Source organism: Gallus gallus, chromosome 3, assembly GCF_016699485.2.
Source record: "Gallus gallus isolate bGalGal1 chromosome 3, bGalGal1.mat.broiler.GRCg7b, whole genome shotgun sequence".
Lineage (NCBI taxonomy): Eukaryota > Metazoa > Chordata > Aves > Galliformes > Phasianidae > Gallus > Gallus gallus.
In genome coordinates this window covers 79,162,100-79,186,850 of record NC_052534.1, presented here as the reverse complement: position 1 = coordinate 79,186,850, position 24,751 = coordinate 79,162,100, and the positions used below count along the sequence as shown (strand labels likewise).

Sequence of the window (24,751 nt, the reverse complement as noted above, 5' to 3'; positions counted from 1 at the left end):
TCCACAGAATACGACGCAAGTCTTCTCTAGTTAACAGAAAGGGAGCGGGGCAGAAACAAAGCTCCTTTTAACAGCTACTGTACTTCTGTAGCAAGGCATTCACTCTGTGTTGATGCTTCATTACAGCCACAAAATCCTGATAGAGTACAGCAGCACTACTCACCCTATGACAGTTTCTGAAGAATGTACATCCGCAAGTCTTTTAAGTTGCGGGCCACTGAGAATCCCCACCTGCCACTGCTGTGTGGGTGTGTTTTATTTCCCATCAGACATGAGTGAAAAAAGAAAAAAAATCAAGCAGACTGCATGCAAAACTATCATAGCTCTATCATTTCGTCTTCCTTCTAATGGCTGAAAATACGAGTAAGGCATTCCTCAGATTTAGAGAAAACATTAGGAAGCTGTAGTTGTGCAGGCAAAGAGACCTTTTATTTTAATCCGTTAAAAGAACCCAGAATAGTCAGCAGGTGGCCACATCTATCCATGTTTCATTAAAATCACATAAACCCTAAGTACAAAAGCACCACTGATTATTGCTCTAGAAAAACTGCATGAAAAATTCAAATACGCACAGTAAAAACATCACCATATGCACAAGACTTAATTTCTTAAAGCAAGTGTATGGAATGCCAATCCAATTTTACACATACCTTGCAATATTAAGTTGATATTTATATTACTTGGCAACAATGGGAATTCCTAAAAGCACTGTTATGAGAAGGGAAATGTTCATATACAGTTTAATATGTCAACTATCGTAGTCCTAAAAAAATTAGCATTTACAAAATACTTGATAAAAATATCTTTTAAAAGTTGTCCAAGAGGTACATAAAATCAACCCCAAATTTTCATGATATTTCATTCATTCTTGTCACCTACAGATTCAGTTTTCTGAGCCTGCGGAGAAGAGAGAGAAGAATTAATTACTACGGTAAATTGCCATTAGGTCTATAAATACCCACACTACCTCTACTCCTTCCATTTCTTACTTGTAACGGCTCGGTTTCAAACCTACTTCAGCATTACATTTACACAAACAAAACAGGTACGTTCACACACTCTTCTTAATTCATCGGACCCAGCTTTTCAAAAGCAATACGAGCCTTACCTGCCAGCTTCCATGGTTCACACTGAAAAGCACCACACTACTATCTGTTCCTATTCACTGCACACAAGTAGAATGCTCTATCGTACCCTTAACTTTCACTGTTTCAATCTGCCCTTTTACTGACAGTGTGCTGGGTGGGGCACCTCTGGATGTTGAAACACTAACAGTTGAGCGAGAGATGCGAATCTGCAATAACATTATGGGCAATAAAAAGAAACATTATGAACACGCTATCAATGGCTGAAAGGCTGAATAATTGAAAAAGCACTGATTCAATCAGCAGGAGGTATGTGTGGAAAGTACCTCTTCAGCTTTATTTTCACCATTTTCAGATGGTGTAGTACCTTCCTTTGCAGCTTCTTGCTTTTCATCCTTCTTCCCTTTAGCACCTTTGTTGGCCTTTGTTCCAGGTTCCTTCTGACAGAAGATTACAAATAGGGGCACAGACACTGCATGAGTAGACAGCTCATCTACATCATTCTTACCAACTAAGAAACAAGTTTTAGCAACCTGCATGTGCTGGACTGAAACAAAACCAGATGAAGGCTACCTGGAAAAATTTATATCAAAGTTATACAGACTCCTGAAATTTTTGGAAAAAAAAAAATGTGCTGATTCATGCTTCCTTACTGCTTCTGATAATTCGGGGTTACAAAAAACCCTCATTTTGGTTGAGCTATGTATATAGCTATATATACAGAGCTATATAGCAATAAGCAAATCCAAGTATGGTATAGAGAGCTATACCGTTGTTATTCAGTCAAGCACAAACACCATGCTGCATGTGTAACAACATTACGCTTCTGATTCACATGAAATAATAAACTGGATTTAAAAAAAACATGCATTTTTTCGGTTGTCCTTTTGTTAGTCTGATAACATCTGTGATATTCATTTCACGTCCATGGAAGAACCAACCAACACATTAGGAAGGCAAACACCGATAAAATTCTATCTGCAGGAACACAAAGCAGAATTTACTGAAAGGAACTATTCTCTAACATCTACAGTTCCACAGAATCACAGTACAGAATCATTAAGGTTGGAAAAGACCTGAAGATCACCTACTCCAACCACCAACCCATCTCTACTGTGCCCACTAAACCATGTCCTCACTGCCTCTTCCGCGTTATTCTTCAACACGTCCAGGGATGGTCACTGCTATTTTCATTTGGAGATATGCTCTTAAACTACTTGTACTTTAAAACCCATTTTTGGTTTTTGTTTTTTTTTTTTTTTAATTCCTTGCTCTATGTATTTATATTTGCAATCTAAGAACAGCAGAGGTACAAATTAAGGACTTTTAAGTGCAATGAGAAAAATTTTAATGATACTTCATTTCATACTTCACATTGGTATTTAAAGTAGTTGGATAAAAGCTGTGGAGATCTTCCGTGGCATCATTCACTTCAGCTTATCCATGCAAAATGGCAGCAGTAGCTGGGAGCAGGGATATTTTTGAATCAAACACTATCTTTCCTGAAAGATCCCTGTAGAACAGTGGGGCAGGGAAGAAGGGATGTTATTAACCCTACTTACTGGGCAGCCTGAATCACTCTTTTCACTCATGAGCTTCAGTGTCACACAGGAGCTGTAATACTTGTCTGAGATGCCTACCAGCGCTGTGAGCATAGTTCTAAATCTTCAGCTATGAAGGAACGAGCTGAGGACATAGTAAATGCATCATGTGCAACTTTTGTACAATAAAAGGGATCCTGAATCTGTATTATGTTTGGTTGATTATTAGCAGAGTACAAATTTGCTGCTTTTTTGCTAAGGAAACTACAATTAATAGATTCCTTAAAATGGGATCCAGTTTCAATTTAGAAAAATGGAGACTACTGTATTAAAACATTACCTAGAATTATGTCGAACAGGACTCCACTGGGCTGATATACCTCAGATTTCTCTAATGCAGCCTCATCAGACTCCACAACACCATGGTACACAACATGTGCCAGAAGATACAGAACCTATGCATGCCCTTCTTTATTAATACTCTATTTAAGAGAGAAACGGGAAGCTCAAGAGACTTCCAGTTGATAAATTATAATGTGCTCAGAGTTGCTGAGCTTTACTTCTACACACTCGCTTCGTATTCTGATGCTTCCCCAGCTGAGATACCAACGCAAGGACTTGAAAAATGTGAGTGTGAGGAGTCCTAGATTGAGTTTCCAGCAGTATGTTTTTTATGATAAAGCAATTGTTCTTACTTAGCATTCCTCTCGGGCGCAAATAGATCTACGGTTTCTGAAGTACATGATTTACATGCAGAAATCCTGAAAAGGTATTTCAGACACTAATAAGATTTTAATTTGACGGTAACTGGCCTAGAAAACCCAAGCCATTCAATTTAAATGTATTTAATTTCACCTTTAATTATAATTGTGCATTCTCAGCAATAGTCAGGCTTCAAGAAGAGATAACAGTGTCTCACTATGCAATGAAGTACTGCCCCTCTTGACAGCAAAAGAGAATGGTAAGGAGTAATCTCAAATCCTATTGTAGAAACCAAACCTGTAAATTTCAGGCAAGGTGTAGGAAAGGTGAAGAACTTTCTTAAACTAGGAATTCACTACAGACTAACATAGTCTGCATATCAAACAGGCAAGATGTTTTGTTGGGGCCAGTAATGAGGCCAGGAAGGGGTGGAACCAAAAGAAAAGAATGATCTAATTTGTTTTTTTTCTTTTTGAGGGGAGAACTGGGAGGAGAGCAGGCGAGCTGATGCCTCTTGCAAACACTCTGTGAATTCAACTGTTTGCAATGCAAAGAGGGAGTGTACTTGCTTATTATTGGCTACAATGATGGCAGCTAAAAAGAAGAGTATTTACCTTAGTGGTTTTCCTTGGCTTGGGTTCAGGTTTTGGCGGAGCAGGTTTCTAAAAAACATTTTTAGTTGCACAATGCGTTAGATACATTACCAGGAGGCAACCACCCAACCTCCACTCAGCAACTTCCCCACACCTCACCCTTTCCCCTTACTATGCACCAAAACAAACCAAAAAAATTAAGGTACCTCATCACTGTACACACATCTATTTTCATTAGCTCACTCATCGAGGAGTCAAGGCAATTTGAGGGTCATTCTAAGTCAAATACGGAGATTACAAGTATCTATTAAAAAAAAGCCCATCAGATACATTGCAACAGAGAAAAGGAACTAAACCCAAACACTAGTGGCAGCACCAAACTAAGCCCTGAAAGGACAGTCCTTTCCCTTTCACAGAGAAGTTGCTTTTCCACAGCTAACATCCACCTGCAAAATAGTACTAAGTCAACATCAGGCCTAACAGTGTTGCACTGAGCTGGGGAAGAATAACCTCCTGAAATTAAGAAGATATAATTATATTTAGCTCTAGAGTTCTTAAACACCCCTTCAGCAAGAATAAAAATGGAAACAAGCAAAACATAACAAACCTGTTTTGTCTGAGAAAACACGTGCCTAGAAAAGTATACACCAAGGGCTGTTACACATACTTACAGCTGACAATCTTGCTGATCGTCTTGTGGGCTACAGAAAGGGAAAAAAGGAGAAGGCATCTTTATAGGCTTACACAGCAAATGGCATTCAAAGCAACACAGTTATCAGTTGTTTCATGATGACAGCATAAAATACGTCCCTACCAAAATAGGTATCTATTGCCAAGCACAATTCATAGATTCCTCGTCTTGGAGGAACATTTTTAAGGGTCTGAGTGATGTGGAAACTATAATTCCTGAAAAAAAATTCATTACTGATGTCAAAGTCTACTCTCAATATGGTAGAACACTATTTTTTCCCTATTTTATGAGTACTTCCGAGTCCACTGCTGCCCTAGGAAATGTTCAAAAATACAGCAAGTTGGACTACCCGTGCACTGAACCTTTCTCAAAAATTACTTCCATTTCTTAAATATTTAGAATGATGCTCCTGTAATCTGTTTATTATCTGTAACAGCCAGTAAGAAACACTGTCTGATAAACAGCGGAATAAAGATAACATCCTTCCCTAAAGGAAATGAGAAAATTCCAAAACACAAAACCGAGGGGCCCCTCATTTCCAGAGCCGCCCCCCACGCTCAATTCAAGACTGAGGCATACAAGGCAGCTCCACAGACATGATTGCCTTTACTTAAATATAATTTCAAAAAGGAAAGAAGTCAAATACTCTACTTTTCTTCTACCTTTCATAATCACCTCCCTTACTAAAATTTATTTCTTCCTGAACATTCTCATTAATTTATTGAGTATTAGGTCTTAAAAATGCTTGTAAGCTCAGCTATCTGCTAACAATACTTTTTGTACTCACTAAAACAGATGAAGAACCCACAGTCCAGTTATATGGCATGGTTAGCAAACACCATTAAGGTTTGGCCTATGTCATAAAACTGGAATCTCACTCATAATGCAAATAAAGAGACAATTCCCTTGTAACAAATATCCAATGTAACACAGCTGAAAAAGTAAATCAAAAATACCTTTTTAATCACACATTAAACATTTAAGTTGAGCTGGAAAAAAAGAAGCCATGGCTCCACATAAGTCACAAAAGAAAAAGAGCCGTTGTTAATATCCAAAGAATGCAGTAATTTGTATTCATTGGAGCCATTTAATTATCCTTCATGGAAAGCAGTAGTGAAAAGTTCAGATCTGAGTTCACGGAAATAGAAGTCCTGTCAAAGAACACCTAGGAATATTTTCAGCCATCAAATATGCATGTGACATTAACAAAAAATGCAATCTCCTCTTTTCCTGGCTATTTAGAATATCTACTGCTGGTTAAGCAAACTAGCATTATTCTGAGAACAAGTGAAATAAAGCATTTCAATTGGTCTGGTAATCAAAGAACTCCTATAGCTCGAGGTACCTTCTTCTACAGATCTGTTTTCACAACTGATTATTTCTATCCCTCAATGTTTGGGCATTGAATTGTGATGTTCGCATTTAATTTTTCAAGGGTAATATATTGTTTCAGATGAATTATAACATCTCGCATGACCCCAACCATTTCAGTTTCATGATTGGCTTTATATATGATTTGCACTGTCATAAGGAACTCAGCATACCCCCCCCTCCACAGCTCCTTAAAAATTCCTGACCAGTAAATCATTTTAATTCCCATTCAGAGCTGGTACGTATGTTGTGCTTTAAGGAAGTAACTGCAGTCAGGTCAGCAAAGGCAACATTGCAGTGTGCTTCTGGAATTTCCCCCTTCAAACAGTCCTACCAGGACAGAAACAACCAGCACGCTCTGTATGGCACTAGCAAACATCCATGCAAACTGCCTATGAAATGGAGCAGACACAAAACAACACTTTGCACATTCCTGTTGCTCCAGCTTCTGGCAGTCCACCTTGCAGACTTTCCAACGTGGAAATTTTATACACATCATGTGTTTAACAGCCCCCAGGGGACTTTTTTTTTCCCCCCATACATTTGTCTAATAACCTAGTGAACTCATTTACACTTTCAGTTTCCATAACATCCTGTGGTAATGAGTTCCATAAGGCAAGTATATGCTGTGTGGGAAAGAAAAACCTCCCTTCGTTGTCTTTCTCTTAAGCTTGTTGCCTCTTAGCTTCACTATATTCCTCCTGCTCCTGGGTTACTCCCTGCCTTTCTCACATGGCATATGACGAGTCAAGAATCCGGAGTCTGCTGGATTCCATTGGAAGGCTGCTCTACACCCCCCTCTACGTGCCACTATCCTTCGTATGGTTTTCCTTCTATCCTTTTTAAAGAAGAGCCAAGAGAACTTCATTTAGTAGTTCCGCTTTGGGTGCCCACTGTGATACTCCCGTTTCCCACTCTGTCCTCCATTACTGTCCCCACGTTCTATTTACCTTTCAATTAGAAAAACGGGCATTTTCTAATAACTATTAAGAGTGATTCTACAATCTCTCCGATAGCTGATTCGGTGACACTCACTAACATCTTTCCCTGTTTTAATTTGCATTTCTCCACATTGAATTTGACTCAGGTTTTAACCCATATTATCAGTGAGACAACATATTTCTCAGACTTCCTCACTTCTGACTACCCTGATAATTTTCCATAAACTTCAGCAAACTTTGCCATTTCTCCATCATCTATTCTCCTAAGCCAGTCAGGAACAACACTCAGCAACACGAGCCCAAATACAAGTGTCCTCAATACTCCACCAATAATTCTCCTCCATTATGAAAATTAACTACTACTTCCCTATCTCTTCTACCTTTACCTGCTATCAGTTGTTTAGAAGGTCTTCCCTTTAATCCATGCAAGCCCATTTCCTTTAGGAACCTGTTTGGGAAGCTTTATCCAAATGCACTCTTTACATGCAAGTAAGGTGGCATACTGACTAATAGAGCATTTATATACCTGTTGTCTTTTACATACAATTCAGCCACGTGAAGTGGCACTTTTCTCTGCAAAATCTGCGTTGACTCTCCCATTGTACGTTCATCCACACATACTCCTTCTACTGTATTTTATTTACTAGTCTTCCAAGTCAGACTTACAGTCTTTGTTTCCCAGAATCCCTTATCTAAAGTACTGCCAGTGTTTCATCACTTACAGTTACCCTGGTACTGGGGCCAATGCAAGCACTAAATTAAGTCTCGCATGTAACAGTTTGGCAACTCCATAGCTGAGCTTCTGGTGAATACAGCTGAGCTGCCTACATCTCCCTCTCCTTGACAACATCCTCCAAATATTACACCCATGGGAAATGACTCTGCTGCAAGAACCTCTGTAAGAACCTTCCACAGCAAGAGCTTCATTACTGTATTTCAGCTTCACTGGCCTGCTGGAGAGTTTGTTCCCTTCCTCGTGATTTTCCATCTCTACAAAAACACCTTTAAAAAAAAAAAAACACGTTCCCTTTATTTTGCTATTCAGTCATTTCGATGGGAGGGAGGGTTTTTGAAAAATGGCATGCATTTCTGTGAGCCTTTAGTATGGTATATCACATAGCTCCTCCGCCACCTGAAAACCACCTGAAAACATTAAACAATTCAGCTGCTCCTTTTAACAGGCTACCAATCTTAATAAAATTCCTTTTCTTGATGAATTTGTAGAGTTTACTTGGATTTACATTCCTGCCAGGATAAAGAACATTACAGGTTAGTTTCCTGATAACTAATTCCTACAACGCTATGGAAGGCACTGGGAAGAGCTGATTACCCTTTCATTGGCCCTTTGTTTTGTCTCTCCAGGCAGCAAGATTACTACTTTTTTTGGTCTTTCCAATGCCACCCTATGCCTGTTACCAAATATCTGAGAGGTAAATGAAACCTCCTGTTACAGTCAGAAAGATTAGCACAGTGGAAAGGCAACATAGGAGTGGAATGGCAAAAGGACAAACGGAAAAGGAATGCTCACCCATCTCTGAGGATCCAGGCTCACAGGGGAAAAACTCCACAAGGGAGGAATCTCCAACCAAAGATCCTCCCACAGTGGCAGTCAGCCCTTAAATGGGATCTAAGAGAGGTGCAGCCAGGCTCCACCCCTTCTGGTCACAGAATTGCCTTCACCTGTGCTCCCAGGGCTGACCAGGTCCTTTTCCCAGGCGATCAATCAGTGGATCAAGCTGTGACTCAACAGTTCCTATACACCTCCATTAACACCATTGCTGTCTTCAGAGCCTCCCTGATCTTTCTGAACAACCCACTGCCACTTTTATTATCATGGTCAGACACCTGGCACAATTTTTATACTACGTACTTCCCATTTATGCAAGGCTCAGCAGCCTACAAGGAATTGAGCTGTAGTTATTGATATTATTGGTCTAAGAAATATTAAAGACAAGTACGGCATGTACCAATGTCATTCTTTAACCAAGGAATTCTGGTTTCATCCTACGTTTTATTTTTCTATCCCTTTACTTTTCTATCCCTTATATTTAAAGCTGGACAGAGAAAAACATCACCATCTTTTCCTGCTAGACTGACCAACAACCAGTTTTGCAAACCACTAACAGTAAACTTTCATCAGACTTTTTCCCTATACGAGTATGCCCACATATTTACAAGAACTAATTCATTTGAATATTCACCCATTCTTCTCAAGGTCCTGATTTAACCTGGTCTGCTACAAAACGTGACAACCCAGGAAAACAAATCTTCATGCTCCTCTGCCTCTCTTTTTACATTCCCATGGCAGACAAGCTCCAGCACAGCTTACTGTAGTGGTCAATGTACCACCTGCTGTCTCCTTGCCTTTCCTGACAGAAGTTACTGTGCCCTTAAAAGAAATGCAGACAAAGAAAACACATAAATGCATCAGCTGCTCCCGTTCAGAGCCCAGAATCTTAACTTAAGACACCCTTTTATCAGTCAGTCAAGTCAGGAAGTAGTGTGGCTGAGGTGTGTGCATTAACCCCACTCACCAAATCGCTGGAGACAGTGACACGTAGTTTCATGCAGTGACATCCTATGCTGCTGCCTCACCACAGCATGCCTAGAAAAGCTCTGAATTTATTTTGTGTACCGCTAAGTTGAATGAATCCTCAGTGCACCAGAAACAAATGACACTACATAAGCTACAAATGGGCTCACTTCTAGTTTTAAGCAAACTCCCACTAAAATCACCTTGCTAGAGTGGCAGAGCAACGTGTGGTTTGATATGGTTCTGATATGCAAGGCTGCAGACCTCCAGTTAAATAAACACATACCTTAATGAATTAAAACAAACAAACAAACAAACTGAAAAGGAAATACACTTGCCTCTTGTTTAGTTACTTTTGCTGCATCCTTGCCTTCAGCACCCTCTGGAGACTGAAAGAAAATATTAAGTCAGCGCTTTTATTTCAGAATTTAAAACATCCAAGCAACAGCAAACAAAGATTACGGTAAAGATCCTTCTTTCTATACATTGCAGAAACGTAAGGAGGCCTGGCATTAAGCAGCATTGTACCAACACCATTCTAGATTTTCTTAGCAGGAATACGAGGACTGATCACCACCAGGATTGTAGCATCAGATCATGCAGCACACCATCATCCCTCAGTAATCCCTCCAGCCAATTAACCACAGCATCTGCAGGCTGCAATGGGAGTCCCACCTCATCAGCGCTTGGAAGCACAGCAAGTATGGACTAGAAACCTGAGGTTTGCTCTATGAGGGCTTTAGAAGTCCCCAAGAAACTTGACATGTTCCTTTCCAAATACCAAGTTCAGAAGTAATAAGATGAGGTGAACCAGAAAACCCCAGCATTACTGAAATGAGTGATTTATTTATCTCCTTTACTCTTTTTGTGCCTTAGGCTCACTCAGCTGGAAGCTGTAACAGTATCTTCCCCTCATCTCATCTCTCCCATCAAAACAGTAAAAATCAGTAAACCACCAAGACTTCAGCAGGAAAGCCAGGGACAAGCTTTCTTCACAGGAGCAAAGCCTCAGCCTGATCGATCTAACGCTCGTCTGCCAAAGGTAAAAGGGAAACACTGCTAAAAATCCAGCTTATGTTCTTTTATTTACAACTCAAGCTACATTATTTTGCATTTTGCAAACAACATGGTTTCTGCCTAGATGCAAGCAGTTCATGGGAGAGCAGCGAACAGCAGCAGCTGGAGAACTACAATGAAGGCATGTGGTTAAAAAAGGCATTCAACAGGCAGCCGAGAAGGCACTGTGGTGGCCGTTCCGTGACCCAATCAGTACAGAAGCAGTCCAGTTCTCTTCTCCATCCTCCTTTCAATCCAAACCTGCCCCAAACTGCCCTCAGGTTTTGACGTGGAATTTCTCAGTCGCGCGCTCAGGGTTTGCAGCAGCCGACCACTGCCTTCTGTCCCTGGGTGCTAACATCCTCACAGAACGATATTTTCAGCTCCCCGCCAGAAAACAGAACGTGGCTTTGTTGCTGAGCTCTCCTGACAGAACCGAAGCGTGCCACAAAAGCAGCCGGTTCCAAAAAAGCCGAGGAACGACCATCTAAGTAGCTGGAACACAGCGGGAAGTCAAGCTGCGCGAGCAGGGCAGCGCAACTCAGAATAGCAACAGCCCGGCATCCAAAATGGAGCCCGGCTGGCTGCTCCCTGCGCCACGCAGCCTCGCCAGCCTCCTGCAGGGCTGCTCCGGGGCTGCATTCCTCAAAGCCTCTCCGTTCAGTCATGAAAGAGCTGCTGCAGCCTGACAGTGTGGTGCTGGGAGCACAAAAGACAAAACCGAGCAGCTCCACGATCAGTCAGTGAGCCTCGTTCCTACAACTTCCCTCTTCAGCACACAATATGGTGCAGGCTTTGAGCACAGCCTTTCTCTAGCTCATGGATTCAGAACACCTGCTTCTCCCATACGAATTTGCTCAAGTCTAACAAACTTGCTCTGCCCCCTTTCCATTAGAGGGAAATCAAATAGCATCCATCCTGTGCTAAGCACTTATTTGTATAGAAACTTTCACAAGTTTTATGATCTCCTCACGGTGGCCAAGAGTTCACAATTTATAGGGGTAGAGACAGCAAGACAGCACAATTCATTTCTTTTGGAAGCCCGGCAAAAAGCTCGCTGTAAACTGAACCAATTCCCACTCCACAATCGGGCTGGCTTAGCCTGTTTCACTTTAGGAACTTCAGAGCTTTGAAATAGGGATAAGTCTTCACACACAGCCTGCCACATGCCAGCAGCCTCACAGCCATGGCCAGGAACAGACCCTCACCCTGCAATACTGTATAGTTAGCACACAGTAATTTACTCCATTGTCTCAGCACTAATGAAGCCATGGAGTCACAGAATCGTCTGGTTGGAAGGAATCTTTAAAGGTCACCCAGTCTAACTCCTCTACAATGATCAGGGACACCCACAGTTCCATCAGGTGCTCAGAACTCCATCCAGTCTGACCTTGAATGACTCCAGGGATGGGGCATCCACCACCTCTCATTGCAAACTGTGCCAGTGCCTCACCAGCTTAATTGTAGAAAACTTCTTCCTTATATCCACTGTAAATCTGCCCTCTTTTAGTTTGAAACCACCTCTGTGCTTCTGACAGACAGAGCACTTTGTTTTTAGAAGTCAGCATTACTGCTCGACAACAGACTCTAAAACCATTCACAAAGCTAACCACAGAACAAATTTGAAGTTTTATTCAAATACTGTTAATGGAACCACAACCACTGTATACTACTATGACACATTACCTAACCTAGCCCAATTAGGTTAACTAATTAGTTCAGAATTCCTTCCTGATCAAGAAAATCTGAGAGCAGTTCATAGAACGGAATTGTAGAATCACAGAACGGCTTGGGTTGGAAGGGACCTCAAAGCCCAACCTGTTCTAACCCCCTGCTGTGGGCAGAGCTGCCCCCCATCAGCTCAGCTGCTCAGGGCCCCAATCCAAGCTGGCCTTGAGCAGCTCCCATGATGGGGCATCCACAACTCTCTGGGCAGACTGTGCCTCACCGCTCCCTCAGTGAAGAATTTCTCCCTGACATCTCACCCAGATTTTAGTTTAAAACCATTCCCCTTGTCCTAGCACTATCTACGCACACAGAAAGTTGATTGCCCTCCTGCTTATAAGCTCCCTTTAGGTATTGAAAGGCCATTACCAGGTCTCCCCCAAGCCTTCAGTTATGAAGGCCTAACATTTTTCTCCCCGGCGGGATGTGCCCAGTGACCATCTCCAAGGTGTGGCAGGCAGACAGGGGCCGTACCACACTCTCATTTCATCTCACAGACACTCCCTTCCCACTGCAATCACTACAGGTCAGGCGCTGTAGGCCACGTGCGCTCCCAGGCCTTGGTTCCCCCAGCAGGCCACAGAGCTGTAAGGGAGACCATGTCGCAAGGAGGGCAACTGATCCCGTTGAAAAACAGCCCGCTGCTTAAACAAGAGTATAAATCTTATAAATCCATTTGCAGATTATAGATCTATAGCCTTCCCTGGCTCCAGCAGAACCATCTGACTGCACAGCTGCACAAACAATTGAGCTAGCGCAGCAGGCAGGAATGAAGCGGCATGGGGCAATTGCAGCCGGGGACTCTTCAAGTAGACAGAGACACCAACAACTTGTCAGGCTACGAGATATATTTGTTAAAGGAGGAAAAGGAATTTGTTTTCCCCTCTGTGAGTTCTATTAAGAGGCTCCAGCAAATCTTGGCTGACGTGGATCTCCATGCAAGTTTCTGCAGCATTTTCTCCTCTTCTCGGGATCAGAGATTTGCACACGCATGTATCTGGGCCGAGCATGGCTCCCAGAGAATGTGGCATGGCACAGGCAGCGGCAGCCTGCACAACTATTTGGAACTCGCAGGACTTTTATGTAGAAACCATCAAAAGCTTCAAGTACTCGTCCACAGCTCTTCCCTGGAAACCCTTCCTTGTCCTGTGCCCTGGTGACAAACTGCTGGAGGAACTCTGGGCTCAAAGCAGCCAGACATGCTATGAAACCCATCTTCTTGGCAGGTTGTCCCGCATGAGGTAACGCCACGGCTCACCATGCCTCACGTGACACCCTGCTCACATTAAGCACACCCTGGTTCCGTGCCTTGCACTGTAAGCCAGCTGGGGCACGACTGTGCACACTGCAAGTCTGGTGCTGCAAAATGAAGGACCAGTGCTGGCACTGCACCACAGGGAAGGGCACAACACGCCTGCAGGAAGCAGCCTCTATAGGCCTGACATGCCTGACGCTGCATGGTTGCCTACAAGAGATGAGATAGACAGTAAAAGAAACTACCAATAAGGACACAGATAATAGTACTGTGGGTTTTTTTTTTTTCCAGACGCAGAGTTACACAGAAGGCACAGCAAAGGAGCTGACCGGAGAACTATAAATATGCTTTTGACATTTAATCCAATAGCAAGTTTTAGGTTCAGATGACCACACATTGTGTCATGCCTCCATTTGCACTACACACTGGCAATACGATTGCAAATTGAGCTGCAGCTAAGCTTCATCAGATCTGTCAGATCTACATAACTTCTATACCACAAGACTAACGTGAAGGGCTGTAGGCCAGATTCCCCCTGCCTATTAGCAATCAGTTGTTACAGGGCTTTCTTTTTTTTTTTTTTGTCTTCTCCTTTTCTTTTTCCGGGACAATCTAAAAAATGATTTTGAAGAGGACTGGGAAAACAAAGATAGGTTAATAGATTAACGCAGCATTCAAAAAAAGTAAGGGAATATTAATTTTGAGATTGTTTACATACAGAGTTCTTGTATTTATTTCAACAGCTGTGAGGTAAACCCAAGAACTGGTGTCTCCACGCAGCAGGACGATGCTGTGTTAACCGCAGTGCCAGCACCATTACAGACATGTTGTGAACAGAAAACTAGATAATCTCGTTGAGAAAACATTTCATAGAACAAACAAGCAAATTTCTTTCTCATTATTGCTCTCAAGGCCAGATTACCTGGTGGGGATGTACTACAAAAGAAAACAAACAAACAAACAACAAAGTATCAATTTCTATATCAAAGCCCTGAAATATAAGCAGGATTTAACGTAGGCACAATTACCCAAAGGATTAAAGTTATTGAAACCTATTTGAGAGCTCCAAAGGCGCGGGTCTGAACCTGCAGTGACCAGCTTCAGGGTAAGTATTTTGTAGATAATGAGTGGATTGCACTATCATAAAGGAGCATACTAAAAGCATGAAGAGCGCAAGTACATGAGAAGCAACAGTTGGTACAGCAGGTTGCTTGTAAAATGAAATAGATCGCTCATTCTCTGAAGGATCGTATTACTAGCCGACACTTAACACCTCAGCTCTGGTGGGACAGGAATTAGTTCTCTCATATCCATGCAAAAAGCAGATAACCAATTTCATAACAACCGCCACATTAAGAAGTTAGGAAGGCGGCAAGCCCTAACTGTCCTAGCAGATGAGCATTTCTTCACAGCAGTTCCTCCCCTCCTCGCGAGCTGTTCTGCTCAGCCACACCGCAATACGCCGCCCGCGATGGGACTGCCTGGAGATACTTTCCTGGCTCACCATCCCAGCTGCGATTTCCATGACGTAATGCTCTGGTTGTTCCTCCAACAACTCTTTTCATCCACCAAAACAAGATAAAAGCAGGCAACCAAAATGACAGCAGCAGGAAAAGGCAACGTATCGAGTCCTAAGCCTTTGTCAGGTTTTACTGTACTGTTATTCTAAAATTTCCCTTCCTTCCTTCCCTGTGAATAGAGCTCCGCATTAGATTAAATTCAATTCAGTGAATCCTTTACCCATACACGCAAGACCTTCTAATTATTTCCATCTTCACAGCAGCTCTAAATTTTGTGCCATTTCACAAATGTAATTAAAATGCTGTTTATTTCTTGGTTTAGATTAAGGAATGCTCTGCGTGTTGACTAATTCGGTACCAACCAACTCCCGCACCACCCTTCTAACCATTGTTTCCTCATTCAGCTCCTGCAGCATCTTATCACTGACCTTTGCTTATAGCTGCTGCTTTGATCTGTTTTCAGCTGATAGAACTGTGCTTGCTGCCAAGGCAATAAGAATGAACTCTGCAAGTGGAATTAACTCACCCTATTAAACGCCCGAAGAAATCAAGGAGTGCTCTCCTTCTAACACTTCTGTTTTCCCCTACAAAAAGCCTGGCCACGGTTTATCAAAAAAAAAACAACAAAAAACAAAAAACCAACTACGCCACTAATGTTATAATCAAGTAATTCTGACCAATCATGTACGAAGCACAGAATAAATTTGGCTAGCAGCTGCATTTTTTAAATATTCATCAAAACTAATATCTCATTTGTACTCTTCCAAAAATCTGAGGGGTTTTTCTGTATATTCTTTTAGTATTTTTTACAAAGTTCTGCTATGCAGACGCCACTAAGGAGGTGGGGGTACACTTATACAATATTTATATAAGTGCACATATAAATGCGCATAAACATATGTACATATAAATGATACGTATATGTATAATCTGTGCAAATTTTACATGTGCGTACATATACACACATAGGTTCTCTTTTGTACAGAGAGAGGCTGGAAGCTGCAGGTTCCTAAGGTTTGTCCAGTATTTAGAAGTACTTTAAAACAGGTAAGATGGAGCAACTCCCTCCTGCTCCAGATACTGAACTACCGAGTTCTGTTTTGCTACCTGTACTACATCAAACAGACTCCTGATGCAAGAAAAAACACCAAAACAACAAATACAGTCTACATCGTGTTTGATTCTTTGCTCTTAAGGAGCATTACAGCATCACCTGTGCCTATTAAGAGCAGAATATTTCATTTTCTAACCCTTTGGGGGAGAATGTCGAGGTCATGAAGTTCTGAAAACACAGAGCGCACTAAAAAGTTTAAATATAAAGAAAGGCCATTAGTATCCTCTGCTCTTAATATGCAGCTGGGGGGGAGGAGTGAAAATAAAACCCCACAGTTCCTGATCAAAATCTCTGTTGTTGATTAGAAATTTGAGCCAAACAGAGTAAACGTGCATCATTTTCTCATGTATTCTCTGAAAGCGTAGGAATACAGCCTGGTTATAATCAAAATCAGTAGGGTTGGGGAAAAAAACAACCATCAAACTCACATTATTACATTCCTTAATTTTTAAACAGGTAAAATCTGTGAGCTTTATGCTCTCCCACAGTGCAGAAAGCAAATCAGGCCTGGAGTACCTCTAGATACCCAAAACCACTCAGAGTAAGTACTTAACCTTCATTGCAGATAGCAGTTTTGCTATTCCCACTGAAAATGGGAATAACAAAAGACTAACCAACATAATTTAAGCCATCCTGAAATTCGATGCAACATTTTAGAGGTCTAACAACCGATGCGGCTTTTGCTTTTTACCCCATTTACTTGCCAGAGTTGTGTGATTTGGGGAGGGACAAATGACTTAACATAAGCAATACCTTCCCTATTTGCCATTTGGAGCCAGTTTTCTGAATATGACATTTTCTGCCTACACCAGAGTGAAGGAGTAAGAGCAGTTTCTAGGGGTTGCAGCTCAGATTTTAACAGCAGTACTGTAATTTACAACAGTTCCTTCCTCAGCCACTGAAGTAATTAGCTGCATTTTGAAAAATGCAGATCAGCCATGGGAGCAGCAAGGAAAGCACATCTGAAGCCATTCCATTTCCCTCCAACTCTACTGCTGAGAATTCTGATCGCTAGTGAGTAAATTCATAGGGTCACAGAACGGCCTGGGTTGAAAAGGACCACAGTGATCATCGAGTTCCAACCCCCTGCTATGTGCAGGGTCACCAACCACCAGACCAGGCTGCCCAGAGCCACATCCAACCCGGCCTTGAATGCCTCCAGGGATGGGACATCCACAGCTTCCTTGGGCAACCTGTTCCAGTGCGTCACCACCCTCTGGGTGAAAAACTTCCTCCTAATATCTAACCTAAACCTCCTCTCAGTTTAAAACCATTCCCCCTTGTGCTATCATTATCCACCCTCGTAAACAGACGATATTCTCGCCTCGATATTTGCTTAGCAACATTACTGCCACCATAAAGTAAAAAGGCAGATTCAAAGAATATGATGGATGAAATTCAACCACTAATATTATTATTTCTGCAGCCTCTCAAAGCCGCTGCCAGTTCTGCAAGCGAGATGAAGCTGATAGACTCGTGCAAGTCTACATGCACAGAGTTTTTAAAACCTTAAAGACGGGGCTTTGAAGTCATCTCTATCTAAATGAAACTGATCAGGCCTGCAAAGCAAAGCACCAAGTACTTCTAAAAAATAAAATATTCCATCTGCTTAAAGACAGAGATTAATTAAATGATTTTCAATGCAACTGATTACTGAAAATAGCCACACCTCTGACAAAGAGAAGTACTGTGAATGACAGAAAGCCATACCATGCCTCCCCTCCCTGAGGATGGAACTGTGATGAAAACAGCAATGTAGAAAAGAGCCCTTGTTGTTGCAGCTGCAACTAACTGGTGCCATGGACAATCCAGCCCCAGGGTGACAGCAGCAGGTCCCCAGGTAAAAGGCAGGCACTGAAGGTGTGATTGGTACACAGTGCCTTCAATCCACCAAGCTCTTCCGTGCCAGTAAAAGCTCCAGTGGGGTTAGTTGAAGAGTGTTGCACTACTACAACAGAAGAACAGAGAGCTCCACAGCCAACCGAAAAGCAGTTTTGAACAAAGATAAAACTTCCAGAGGAGGCAGCTGGGATAAGGAAGGAAGGATGTGGTAGAGACAAAGATGTTCTCCTACTAGAAAGCAAGCACTGGCAGCTCTCCTCAACTCCACTCAAGAGGAACAAATAGCACACAAACGTCATCAGACACTACTTCCAGCCATGGAAGCGCTCTCTGCTACCACTAACTCAGCATTAGGACAAGGAAGAAGGCTAAGTGGGAAGAGCTGACACATCTAAGCAGTCCCCATGAAACTGGTGCTGCTGGGAAGGAACACACACCATCCTTTAGAGCAGACAGATCCTAACACTCCTGGGGAACTACCTTTCTTATTTGCAGCTTTCCCTGTTACCAAGTACACTCACTCTTTACTACAAGAAGACGGGAGCGCTACCTCCAAGTTACAGGAGCAATTAATTGAAAGTTGGTCACCAAGGGACACCAAAGGGAAAAAATAACCAAACGAGCTTGACACATCTTCTGGGTACAATCTGACCACTGAGTTGGTCGGATGAGCACCAACTAATGAACTAAGGAATCCTCCCTGCCCTCTGAGTTAGGAACTGTGAGGACAGCCTAAGCCAGGCCGGTGCGATGAATGCTGGCTGGCAGAATTCATACTGACTGCTGCTTGGGAGAGCTCTGCCTGTTCCAGCTAACCCTGCCTGCCATGAAGCCAGTTCCACTCTTGGTGCCAGGGAAACCAGAACAGCATACTGCTCTAGCCAAAAAAAAACCCACCTCAACTGCATACAATGTCCCACAGGTCTAACCTGAAATTGCCTCTTTTGGGCTGTATATGCCCACCTGAGATCTATCTGTTGAACGACAGTCCAACCCACACTGCCAACTTCACCGACAATAAAACTGATTTAAGAAGATCTTACTTCTGAGTGTGGTCAGTAGCTTGCTCCCAGCACTACACCCTTCTAACAGGTTGTCACTACTTGGTATAGAACAGCAGAGAATTAAAGCTTTTCAAGATAGAAGAAAAACAGTATTAAGCCACACAGCATATATCAGCTACATTCCAGTTATACACATGGGACACTTTTTTTTATTATTATTATTATTTTGGAAAACTGAGCAATGCTGATACTTCCAGAACATGAAATATCCCCACCGTCAATCTGAACCAACGTCAAGCTTATTTTTCATTTTCATTAAGCACTTTCCTAAAATCCCTGTATACAAAAAGATCACTTGCATCTGGTTAGTTTTGAACTGGAAGGTGATGACTTCAAAGAAGACTGTATTCCTGGTAGCACCCCATCAGGTATCACACTCCAATGCACCGAGCAGTGCTATGACTTTTAATTGGTAATTCAGTGACGATCTAAAAACGTTGAGGATGCCCATTCATTAACTCCAGCTGTATTTCAGCATGATCTAAAAGAAAATTTGTAGACATTGTAACCAACTGTTACTAAATGAGTCAGATTTTTACAGAACTGTATAAAGCAATCGAACATTTTACATCTATAAAGCCTCGTCCGATGAGTTTATAAACATCATAACTCCAAAAACCAATCATAGCTAAAATTATATTAATATAACTCTTTATAAGCTATTTTCAATAAGCTGAGGATAAATATACGTTGCAGGTATTTATTAGCCCTGCAATACCATTTATTGCAATGTGGCACAGCAGCATTACTCAAGCATATTTTTTTTCCAGTGCTACTCAACACTGCTACACTGTATTCCATCTAAGTATATCACAGGCAGATATAAACATATCTTTTTTGCCTGATTTTTATATGGAAGTTTAGATCCTTTGAGATGGTCAGGTCAGCACAAACCTGGAGCAGGCCAATCAGCTAATTGCTATTGCTCCAAATACATCGAGTTTTAAAACTCTTAGTGGCTACAAATTTAGTACAAGTGCTACAATTCTTAACACTGAAAAGCTATAAAACACCTTTTTTCCCTTGTATTAGAAGAATCCTGCAATCCTTTGACATGCTCTGGCACCTCCATTCTGCACCTTGGTGGCACGTAGGTGCACCTCTGACCTCACAGCAAGCACTTGGCCTGGCCCTGCAGAGGAGGTCGCAGGTGGGAGCCTACCCCAGGGCTCTGCTGGTGTGCAGGCGGTTTTCATTTCGGGTTGTCCAAAGCCAGGGGTACCTTGGTGACCACAGATCAAAAGAAGGTCTCGCTCTCCTGTTGTCTCACCTGTTTCCTGGCAGTTACTGGTCTAGGATTGATCTACCGTGGAAATGGAAAAGAAATCATCTTTTCAGCGCTCTGACTTCTCTTAGCCCCCAGGTAGCAGAAGGAGGAAGGAGGATGTGGTCAGTCTGAAATGCAGGGGTGAAGTCTGGAGTGAGAACGGGGGCAGAAGGGGAGCAGGCAGCAGCCAAGACATGAGCATCTGCTGCTGATTCTCCTTGTCCCTGCAGTCTGTAATCACTTCCCGAGCATGACACAAGCCACATGTTTCCCTATCTCTGTGTCCTGTTGGTGTGTTCTAGGATGAACCAAGGCCCTCGGCTACACACCAGGAGCTTCCAAGCCCAGTGATGCCAACAGCAAGGTGCGAGTCCCTCTGGCACCACTGGAAGTTCTTCCCTGCTCAGCAGCTTCAAAACAAAGAGAACCTTAGCTGAAAAGACACCACGTTGCATTGCAGGATGCCGGGCTTCATCAGCTGATGGGTGTTCAGTCACAGACAAGTTGCTCCAACAAAACTTCAGAGAACCAGTGCAAGTTCCTCAGTTTGTGTGCGTGCCACAAAGCAAGAAAACAAATTTTGAGAAGTATCAACTGCACCACCCAGAACACATAAGCAGTGTTTGTTAAGGGGGAAGTAGCCATTTCACTTCAGACATCTTAAACTGAGCATCTAATATGAAGGGACCATTGGTCACTTATTTTTGTGCTCCACTTCCCCATCAGCAGAACAGGGACCTCGTCCCTCTTTGAAGATTCACAGCACTTCAGAAACACAAATTCTAACATGAAGAAGAATTTCACAGAGAGAACTGAGTTAAGGTCCAGAGGAAAATACACACTCTATGATTCTTATGGGTCCCTTCCAACTCGGGACTTTCTATATAGGTTAGTATGTGAGAACCTGCACTGAACCATAAGGAGTACAAAATACATTGAAGAGACACCTGGTTGATGAAAAAACTGATAAGGTAAGAGTCCTACAAAAAAATATATTTATAATGGGATCAGGCAAATAAATGCATTACCACAGGACAAGCATGAAGTGCTTCCAACTTCCAACTTCTACTGAAGGAGCAGCATCCCAAGCACAGCATTCAGAAGTTGTTTTCCTGCACAGAGACCAGCTGGGTACATGTACTGACTTTGGAGAAAACAGGTTAGCTTAACAGATCTGGAACATCTCAGATGTTCTTTGTTTTCAAGGCATCAACTGCACCACAGAAGCTAACATCCTTGGTTACAAGGGAGCAGATAGGTTACTAAAGTGGTGAATTAGATCCCAGTATTTTCTACTTGCTCTGAAGCCACAACAAGATACAAAGATGTTATTAAAAACAAATAATGTTGGATCTAATCCTCACACCTGATTCAACTCCAAGAGCTTTCAGAACAACGTGCGAGGCACAGGTCATGCTGCTTGCAAGCAGATTAACAAACAAGCTGGATCCTTTTGGCATGCAGCCCCAAACCAACAGGCTCCATTCTGTGCAGGACACATAACCACCTGGCCCACTGACATCCCCAATGAACAGTGTGTGCGTCAGTTAGAGGTGCAAGCACCGTTCGTCTCTGTGCTGAACACATTAAAGCTTCACAAGAGTGAAGGACAGTTCCTCACTCTAGTGCAAGGCAGCCCTGCCCATAGCAAAGGGTTGGAACCAGATGGCCTTTAAGGTCCCTCCAACCCAACCATTCTTTGATTCTATGGTTCGTTCTTCCCAGCTAATGCAGAGCCATCTTTCCTGGTACAGTTTCAAGGTTAAGGTTTCCAATATGACCCAAGAACTGATTCCAGTTGCACAGGCAACAAAACAAACCACATCAACCCACGTCAGGGTGTTCACACTACTGATACCACAACAAGGTCTGTGGTTTATCCCACACCAACGTGCCATCCTTGTGAAACACAACATCCCAGCACATCATTACAACACACACAGGGTGCAGAAATCTATCAGGAAGGGTCCAGAGTTCAATCTTCTTCTGCCTGAGAGCAGCATTTACACCAGCTGAACACAGGAAGGTTTTCCTTTTACCCATGAACTCACGGACCAGCAATACACCCATCACAGTGCCACAGCCCCCCAGCGGGGACAACCTGCTGTCACCACTCGTCACGTTCACAGTGAGCATCACCCAGAGATGCAGCTGCTGACTGAAGTTTGCAAAGAGATAAAATATTTGGAGGTGGACAGAAATCAAACAGGAAGGAGTAGCCATTTAGGTAATGAAGGCATCCACTAAAACATGAGCAGGCAGATGCACACCCTTCTGCAGTATTATTTATTTACCTCCATAACTGAGATTTTCTCATTTTTATTTTTGAGTTTTCTTCCTCAACAAAACCAGTGGGATTAGCAGTCTTTTTACGAGTTAAAAACTATGCTTTAACAGAACTTGCTGTTAGTGGCAGCGATGGCTCTGTCCCCACACGGACACGGGGCGATGCCATACCCAGCCGCTGCCATACCATCTGCCCCTTGCCCTGAATGCAAGTGACCACTGTGGGACACTGATGGCAATTCCATTTCTCTCAAAAAGCAGAGAAGTTCCACTTCCTGGAACCACTGCTTCACCCAACTCCATATTTTATATATAGCTTCACATTCACTGAACACACTTCGTCTCCATTGCTCCAACCACACACATAAAATTTTTTAATAGCCTTCTAAGAATGACATGTTCTCCTGGACTTGTTACTCACAGACAAAGTTTCTCTTAATAAACATTTCGCCGTGGACAATAAAACCCTCCAGGAGCAGTTCCCTCTGAGGAGGGCCGGCCTGCAGCCCTACCAGCGAGCTCACACACAGGCAAAGGAAGCAGTGTGGGAAGGCAGCAAGGCTCCCAAAGTTGCACTGCGTCACCCTATAGGCACAGGCTCACCCTCAACTTTTTCCTACAACGAGCAGCAGTGCAGAAGGACACAAGGCCTAAGCAAAGGTGCAGTGACAGAAAAGCAGGAGGAGAGCCCAAGGTCCTCCAGCTTCAGGGTAGGGCACACGAATAGAGGCTGTCAGCCCCACTGGCACAGCTGGGACGGGGCTGCTAACTTGGGGCTGAATAACTCAGGTGCCTGCCTCACACGTTAGCACCACCCACAAGGAGAACTGAAAGGCTCTGCAGGCGTCATCAACCTGTAGCTTTATTCAGAGGTGTGCTGACCGGCCGTAGGGGTATCCGCGGACCCCCAGCCGCGACGAAGCTCTCGGGCTGACCCAGTTGACACACAGGGCCGCAGTTATCTGTTAACGACGCACACGGCCGAGCCCCCGCCACGGGGAGGAGCCCTCGGGGACAGCCCCAGCGCGGCCGCCCCCCCGGGCGCCCTTCTCGCAGCCCGTGAGCCCCGGCGGGGCCCCCAGAGCGGGGGAAGGGGGGGGGTGCGGGCTGGCGCCGGGCCGCTCCCCCGGGAAGCGCCTCCCGCCGCCCGCCCCCGGGGAGTGGAGCCGCGGCCGCGGGCGACCGAGGGACCCCGGGCGGGCGGGAGCGGCCCCGCGGTGGGCGCATACGTGGGAGGCGCAAAGGGAGCGGCCCGTTCCGAGCGCGGCTCGCCCCCCCCCCCCCGCCGCCTCCCTTCGTCCCCCGCCTCCCGGAGTTGGCAGCGGGAAACTCCTCCCGCAGCGCCGCGCCGCCTCCCCCGCCCCGGCCGGGAGTTGCGACCGCCGCCTCGCCCCCCCTCGCCGCCGGGGGCGACACCGCCCCAGAAGAGCCGAGCCGAGCGGGGACGGCGGCCCCGGGGGAGAGGGGGGCCCGCAACAGGCGGCGTCGTGCCGCGGTCGGGGCGGCCGGGGACGAGGCGAGGCGGGACCCGGCGTTACCTTTCTCTTCGGCATAATGTCCCCGCGGCGCGCTGCCAAAGTCACGCGGCGAAAGCGGCGAGCGCGGATCCGCCCGACAGCGCTGGCAGCGGCGGCGGCGTCGCTGGTGGTGCCCGCGGCTCTGCCCGCGCCCGCTGCCCGCCGCGCCGCCCCCGGCGCCCCGGCAGCCCCCACCGCCAGCGCCCGCCTCGCCGAGGGGGCGGGCGGAGCGGGGCAGCCCCGGCCGCTGATTGGCCGCCCGGCCGCGTCGCGCCCCCCTCTCCGGCGGGAGCGGGCTAATCAGGGGCGGCCCGCGCGGGTCAGAGGCCGGGTGCGGGGCGAGACGGGCCGCGCGGGGACCGTTGGGGCCGGCGCCGGGGCCCTGAGGGGAGCGGGGGAGGGCCGGCAGCTTCGCGCCCCGGGAGCCCGGCCGCGGCCTGGAGGCGGTGAGCCGTGGGGATGAACGCCGCGGGCCGGCAGCGGCCGTGGGGAAACGCTGCCCGCTCGGGAAGCGCCGTTCGCTCGGCAGCTGAATTATCACAACCCGTTTAAATTTCCCTTCACTTTCTCCTCCCCCCGGTTCCGTTTCATCTCCTCGTCTGAAACCCTCTGCAGCTTTTCCCCATCATAACCGTTCTCCCCTTTCTA

The 24,751-nt window shown here is 44.6% G+C and overlaps 1 protein-coding gene across 2 annotated transcripts; it reads right to left on the bottom strand.

Annotated features, from left to right (window-relative positions):
• Nucleotides 1-407: 407 nt before the first annotated feature.
• Nucleotides 408-24,267, bottom strand: HMGN2P46 (high mobility group nucleosomal binding domain 2 pseudogene 46). 2 transcript variants are annotated; one of them, NM_001006412.2, is made up of 6 exons: nucleotides 24,125-24,267; nucleotides 9,796-9,846; nucleotides 4,593-4,622; nucleotides 3,943-3,990; nucleotides 1,412-1,525; nucleotides 408-897 (listed from the first exon to the last, which is right to left on the bottom strand). In NM_001006412.2, the coding sequence occupies exons 1-6, from the start codon at nucleotides 24,137-24,139 to the stop codon at nucleotides 859-861; spliced, it is 297 nt and encodes a 98-aa protein (NP_001006412.1). In that variant the 5' UTR covers nucleotides 24,140-24,267; the 3' UTR covers nucleotides 408-858. The 2 variants fall into 2 exon arrangements, with proteins under 2 accessions (NP_001006412.1, XP_015140118.1); XM_015284632.4 differs by having other exon boundaries at nucleotides 788-1,294.
• Between the last annotated feature and the right edge of the window lie 484 nt (nucleotides 24,268-24,751).

What these genes read in the sequence shown, in the direction of transcription:
- HMGN2P46 (XM_015284632.4), bottom strand. An exon ending in GATCAGCAAGATTGTCAGCT is followed by an intron (nt 3,991 to 4,592) that starts GTAAGTATGTGT and finishes AATGTTTTTTAG; the next exon opens with AAACCTGCTCCGCCAAAACC. An exon ending in GTGAAAATAAAGCTGAAGAG is followed by an intron (nt 1,295 to 1,411) that starts GTACTTTCCACA and finishes ATGTTATTGCAG; the next exon opens with ATTCGCATCTCTCGCTCAAC.